The sequence below is a fragment of the Terrapene carolina genome, unplaced genomic scaffold (assembly GCF_002925995.2).
Source record: "Terrapene carolina triunguis isolate 2854851 unplaced genomic scaffold, T_m_triunguis-2.0 Scaffold22661, whole genome shotgun sequence".
Classification (NCBI taxonomy): Eukaryota; Metazoa; Chordata; order Testudines; family Emydidae; genus Terrapene; species Terrapene triunguis.
In genome coordinates, this window is record NW_020687012.1 from 23967 (window position 1) to 30451 (window position 6485).

At 42.9% G+C, this 6485-nt stretch overlaps 1 protein-coding gene across 1 annotated transcript; it reads left to right on the top strand.

Moving 5' to 3' along the window:
- The first annotated feature begins 525 nt into the window (after positions 1-525).
- LOC112123746 (olfactory receptor 6B1-like) lies at positions 526-1500 on the top strand. The gene has a single exon (XM_024222333.1). It carries the CDS (start codon positions 526-528, stop codon positions 1498-1500), a length of 975 nt encoding a protein of 324 aa, XP_024078101.1.
- The last annotated feature ends 4985 nt before the right edge of the window (positions 1501-6485 follow it).

Below are 6485 nucleotides of genomic sequence, written 5' to 3' on the forward strand. Positions count from 1 at the left end.
CATCATACCATCTCCTCTATAAATTTATCAAGCTCAGTCTTGAAACAATTTAGGATTTTTGCCCCCCAGCTACTCCCCTTGGAAGCCTATTCCAGAACTTCACTCCTCAGATGATTTGAAACCTTTATCTAATTTCAACCCAAACTTATTTATGGCTAGTTTATATCGACTTCCTCTGGTGCCAACATTGTCCCTTAATTTAAATAACTGTTCACCCTCCCTGGTATTTATCCATCTGATGTTTTTTATAGAGATCAATCATATTTCCTCTCAGCCTTCATTTTGTTACCCTAACCAAGGCAAGCCCCTTAGTACTCCTTTTGTAAGGTAGATTCTCCATTCCTTGGATCACTTAGTACCTGGTACTGGGACTTGGGCACAAATCTGCCTTTGCAAATCGACTTATGGGTGCCTATGTCTATTAGGATGCATTGGAATTGCAGCCTCAGATCATAACATTATATTAAAGTTTAATGCTATGGCACTCGCATTATATTGTCCTGTTTGTTTAACTAGATATATCCTATGGCAGATGGAGAGTGGGGAAATCAAACGTCCGTCACAGAATTTATCCTCCTGGGATTCGGTAACCGCTCTGAGCTGCAGACCCTTCTCTTCCTGCTGTTTCTCATGATCTATACTGTGACCATGGTTGGGAACATCTTCATCATTGCTCTTGTTGTTGCTGATCAGCACCTTCACACCCCCATGTACTTCTTCCTGGGGAACTTGTCCTGCTTGGAGACCTGCTACAGCTACACCATCCTGCCCAGGATTCTGACCAGTCTCCTGACTGGGGACAGAACCATTTCATTTAGCAGGTGTTTCATGCAATTTTATTTATTTGCTTGCCTGGCCGGTACCGAGTGTTATCTCCTCTCTGTGATGTCTTATGATCGGTATTTAGCTATATGTAAGCCACTGCATTATGCTGCCCTTATGAATGGCAGGTTCTGCCTCCAGCTAGCAGCTGGATCATGGATAAGTGGATTTGTGACTAACTCTGTAACAATATTTTTCATGTCACAGTTAACTTTTTGTGGTCCCAATGAAATTGACCACTTCTTTTGTGATTTCACTCCTATCATAAGACTCTCCTGCAGTGACTCTCATTTAATGCAACTTGTGGCTTTCATTCTGGCTTCCATATATACACTGCCTTCTTTTATATTAACTCTGATGTCCTATGTTTGTATCATGATAACCCTCCTGAGGATCCATTCCAGCATAGAGAGGCAGAAGGCCTTTTCCACTTGCTCCTCTCACCTCATTGTGGTGACAAGTTTCTATGGAACCCTGATCATTGTCTACATGCTGCCAGATGCCACCATGCTCAGAGACCTACACAAACTGTTCTCTGTTTTCTACACAGTCCTGACTCCCCTGGCCAATCCCCTCATCTACAGTCTAAGAAACAGAGAGGTCAAGGAGGCCCTGAGAAAAGCCCTCAGGAAATGTTTGGCCTCACAAGAATCCAGAAATTCCAAGCAATTTTTGTAAGGAAAATTAAAACAGTGTGAATCTGAGTTGTTTCAGAGCAACAGCTGGTGGGTTCTGGAGCCTCACCTGCTCTGGTTTATTGTCTAATCCTGGAAGGAAGAGAGCACATTTTGGGGTTATGGGTAGATTATAACTCACTCTCCGACTTGGGCTTCCTGCTGCTTCTGTTGGGATGTTTTTCTCATCTGCAGCAATGAAACTCCCATGACACACCACATCCTCTCTCCAAGAAATGAAACTGATGCATCATGGGAGATGTAGTCTCACCACTAACCCAGGCTGCAATGTGCAGTGGGAGCATGATCAGGGCCTGCTCCAGGCACCAGCGAAGGAAGCAGGTGTCTGGGGCGGTCAATAGAAAGGGGCGGCACTCCGTCCGCTATTGGGGCGGCACTTCCGGGTCTTCAGCGGCATTTCGGTGGCAGGTAAGTCAGTCACTACACTTCTGGCAGCAATTCGGCAGCAGGTCCTTCTTTTTTTCCCCGCCACTTGGGGTGGCAAAAAAGCTGGAGCTGGCCCTGAGCATGAGCCACCAGAACTTCAGCTCCTATGAGACACCATTTCAGCATTTCAGAGTTGAAATATTTCTTTACGTTTCAGTATGGTTGGAATTATTGTTATAGATATTACAGTAATATTGTTATAGTAATACAGAGTACCCCCAGACACTAATCCAAATACCTTTATTAAATCCAAAGGCCAAATGATGTTTATACAATTGCTCTAGACATGTCTAGAAACCTAAATACTAAGTAATTACTACACTCAACCAGTAATAAACATTTATAAGTAGTGATCAAATACAAAAGGACTAGACCCATTAACCCCATGTTAGCTGGCTCCAACTTATTAAGGCAAGTACTAGCCACAACACTTTAAGAGTTCACCCTTTTATAGTTTACTTATTGGACCATACCTGAATGTTTGAGAATTTATTTCTTTGTTTAAACCAGTTGGTTTAAACCTTTAATAATTAGGACTTCTTCTTCAAGGATTTTTCCTTCCATCTTATCAGATATTTTCCCTGTCCTATATTTACAAAAAAGCATACCATCCTCCCAGAGTCAACTGGCCAGAACCACCCTCTTACCCTCCCCAGAACTGGAAAGAACCTGCACTTCACAAGACCTATGAAAACATGATTTTTTTTCTTTTCAAACTAATTTAACCCTTTATACACCTATATAATCCTGCGGGTCCTAGATATTTCAATAATCAAATTTATCCCTCCCACCCCAAATGAATATTTTCAATTTAAAAAACGTTCCAAACAGCTCTAGCAAATATTATTTCCTCCTCTCCCCTCTGCATTACCTTGTGTCCTGATTTCCAGACACATTGTGTAAAGAATTCTGCTGAATGTAGGTGACTAGTTAGTCAATGTAATAGATGGAGTTTGGGTTGTTCCTAAAGTAACCTTGTGTAACCTCTCTGTTAATGTATACATGTAGGGGCGGGAATGGTATCCGACTGCCTTGTAGGTTTAGTGTTCATGGGCAATAAACAGGGCTGCCAAATGCAAATAGTAGCAGCAGCCAGTAGCAATGATATTTTTCAAATACTTAGATGTCATCCTAGTTTACAGAGTGTGAAAAGGGCAGGTGTTCTCTAAAATGACCACCCATGACAGGAGATATGGAATATTGACAAAGAAGCCAAAACGCAAAATGGAGGGGATTTTGAAGGGGAGTTGGGTACCCAAATCCCACAGAAAATCAATTGGCAATATGCACCTGCCTCCCTCAGGATCCTTTGAAAAGGCTAGCCTAAAATAGCACAAAGTGCATTTCTTTCACTTCAGATCAGATATTGTAGAACATTCCCTTGCTTAAAAATATAATGACACTGACCTCCTTTGCAAAGTGTTTTGCTATCTACTGATAAACAGGGCTGGATTCTCGGTATTTTCATTTCCATTATTGGGAATAAAGAAGAAGAAGCCAAAGCTAATGATTTCTTGCCACTTAAACATGTGTGCATGTGTTAGTTGAGTGGTAATTTCCACTGAACTGAAAACATCTTGGTGTATAAGGTTGAACAGAATTTAAATTTTTATTAAAGAGGGAAGAACAGTCCAATGTATCAGGGATTGAGGAAGATTCAATTCCCTGCAATTCTGAAGGAGCGGACCCTAGGTTATCAATCACTGATGGTAGGAGAGACCTGGTTAACCACAGTCCAAAGGCCATATAAGTAGAGTTGGTCGAACTCTGATCCACAGGAAATTCAGAGAAAAAAATTGTGCTATTTCAGGATGAAAAGTAGAATTTGTAATATTTCCCATGGAAAGGGTGTATGTGAGGAAGTTGTTTGGAAATAATAGGAATCTTTCATTTCCAAAATTTCATAATGCAATTGAGCTTCCCCCAGCCTCTTTTCTCAGCAGTGTCTTCCAGCTCTATCACAGGGAGTCTGGAAGCTATGAGATACCTGGTTCAAGCCAGGATTCTCAGGGCTTCTAGACTCCTAGCTGTGAATCTAAGACCTGAGTGCTGCGAGGGGGTAGTCCCATAGTCACGGACTCTGGAAGCCTGGGCAGCCTTGACTGTTTCCTGAGAAGTTCATCAAAACCAAGACATTATCTGCATATATCTCACTTAATCAAACCCCAGCCATTGCAGAGGCCTCAGTCCCTCCTATTCTCTGCCTGCGATTCACAATAGCTTAGTCTCTTGAGGGCTGTAATACTTGGGCCTATTTTTGGTTGCTGGGTTTAGTGTGCTGGGTGGCACTGGTGTCCTGCGATATGCAGGAGCTCATACTAGATGAGCTAGATAATGATCTCAAATAACTCCTCAGGTTCAGAACTATCAGGCTCAGGGATGACTCATCAGGTTCAGAATGCTGAAGGCAACATAGCCACATAGCCAAACACAGAATTCTGCGCCACTGTGCATGCTCAGAATTCATGTCTCCTCCTTATATCCCCCCCGCCTCAGAATATAAATTCTGCTGGAGATGTGCTGCAATTACACCTTTTGCCCACCAGGGGCTGCTGTGGTTCCAGAAGAGAGGGCAGCCAGCTGGCAGAGAAGCTGCATTCTCCACTGCAGGGCCAGAGGAGGAGGCACAGGATGGACAGAGCAGGTCACACAGGGCTGCTGGGGGGTCACAGACTGAGATTCAGAAGGGCTAGTGTGGGGTACAGACTGGGGTGTGGGCTCAGGAACTAATGGGGTGACAACACTGAGCCAGGGGCTGAAGAAGAGGGGGGTTGCAGGGACACATGGAGACAGGGGAAGATGAGTCTGACTGGGAAAGGCTAGGGGTCTGCAATGGTCTACATGGAGGAGCCTCTCCAACTCCTCCCCCCAACCTCCCCCAAGTTCCATACTTCTCCCAACCACACCCAACAGCCCTCCAGGTACACATCCAAGCTACTTCCCAGCAATTACTTCCCTCTCCCTCAGCTCCTCTGTTACCTCTGACTCCCCCAAGCCTTTGCACTGCTTCTGAGGGGTTCAGGAAATACGTTTCTGTACAGTAGTTTAAATGAATTGTTACTCAAAGCTCTGTATTAATATGCCTAGTAAAGAATTTATTTGTCAAAAAAAAAGTTTCCTGAATCCTTTTTTCTGTCTGTATTGTTACAGACATACTTGTTGACAGGTATTTTGAAATAAATTACCAAAATAACTGAAACTGGCGTGAATATATTGTGTTATTTTGGCAACTAAAAAATGCAGAATTTTGCAGAATTTTAAAATATTGTGCGCAGAATTTTTACTTTTTTGGTGCAGAATTTTTAACTTTTTGGCACAGAATTCCCCCAGGAGTAGAGCATGGACTCAGGCTCGTTCTCCTTCTAACTGTTGCCAGAGTCAGCTCCATTTACATTTACACTGAGGTGAATGAGAGGAGCACCAGCCCCATTGACTGCAATGGAGTTACTCCCAAATTACACTGGGATAAGTGAGAGGAGAACCAGTGTCATTGACTCAATTGGAGTTACTGCTATTTTATACCAGTGTGCCTGAGAAGTAAATCAGGCCCATTCTGCTCAGCAGAGTTACTCCTGACTTATGTTAGTGTCAATGCATGAGGAACCAAGCCCATTAAATTCCTGTGCATTGAATTTCTAGTTCTGATCAGTCTGATTTATTGCTTTGTGAATTTTACTTTGCTTTCCAGCTCAGATGCAGAAGCAATTAACATGAAGATCTTCAGCAGAGATGGGATTTGGCATCACTCCATAGATTCACTAAAAATAATAGGCTAGGCTTCAGCTGGTGTAAATCAGTATAGTTCTACTGACTTTAGTGGAGATACACTAATTTACACCAGGTAAGTGTTTGGCCTGTTGGGACATTGGAATCCATTAGAATGAGGGATGGATCCAGTGCTTAATTTGTAATGAAAGAGGTGCCAGGGTTCAAGCAATTAGGTGCCGGGGCTCAAGCAATATTTTTACTTTCATAAGAGACACAGCAAGCCCAGAGGTGCTGGGGCTATGAACTGTCAAGCCCAGATGTGCTGAGGTTCATCTCTGGCAAGCCCTGGCACAAATTAAGCACTGGATATATCATTTTATATGCATTCTTAGCAGAGTCTGCAAACAGCGAAGGAGTTTTATTTCTTGCTTTTCACTTGTAAATAAAAGTTTGTTCATTCTCAACTCCCTAACTGAGGGATTATACAGGGAAGATTTCAGACTAGGACATTGTGCAAATTTGCAACATGTTTGCTATTCATCCCAGGAGCTGTTAAGCTTCCATGTCTGTATCAGTGTATACCCCTCCCCGCATTGTGAGCTACAGCAGGCAGGGAAAAAACACCATTGTGAAAAATGAAGGGAGGGGGGTAGCTCCCTTTTATGAACACCCAGCCAGCCAGTTACCTATAAAATCCCCTTTAGTAGCTGTTCTCTACTTGCTTTACCTGTAAAAGGTTAAAAAGTCTCACTACCATGCATAGGTAAAAGGACGTAAGTGGGCATCTGGCTAAAAGAGCCAATGGGAAGGATAGAACTTTTTAAAATTGAGGAA

Coding starts and splice junctions, on each gene's coding strand:
- LOC112123746 (XM_024222333.1), top strand. CDS start 526: ATGGCAGATGGAGAGTGGGGAAATCAAACGTCCGTCACAGAATTTATC.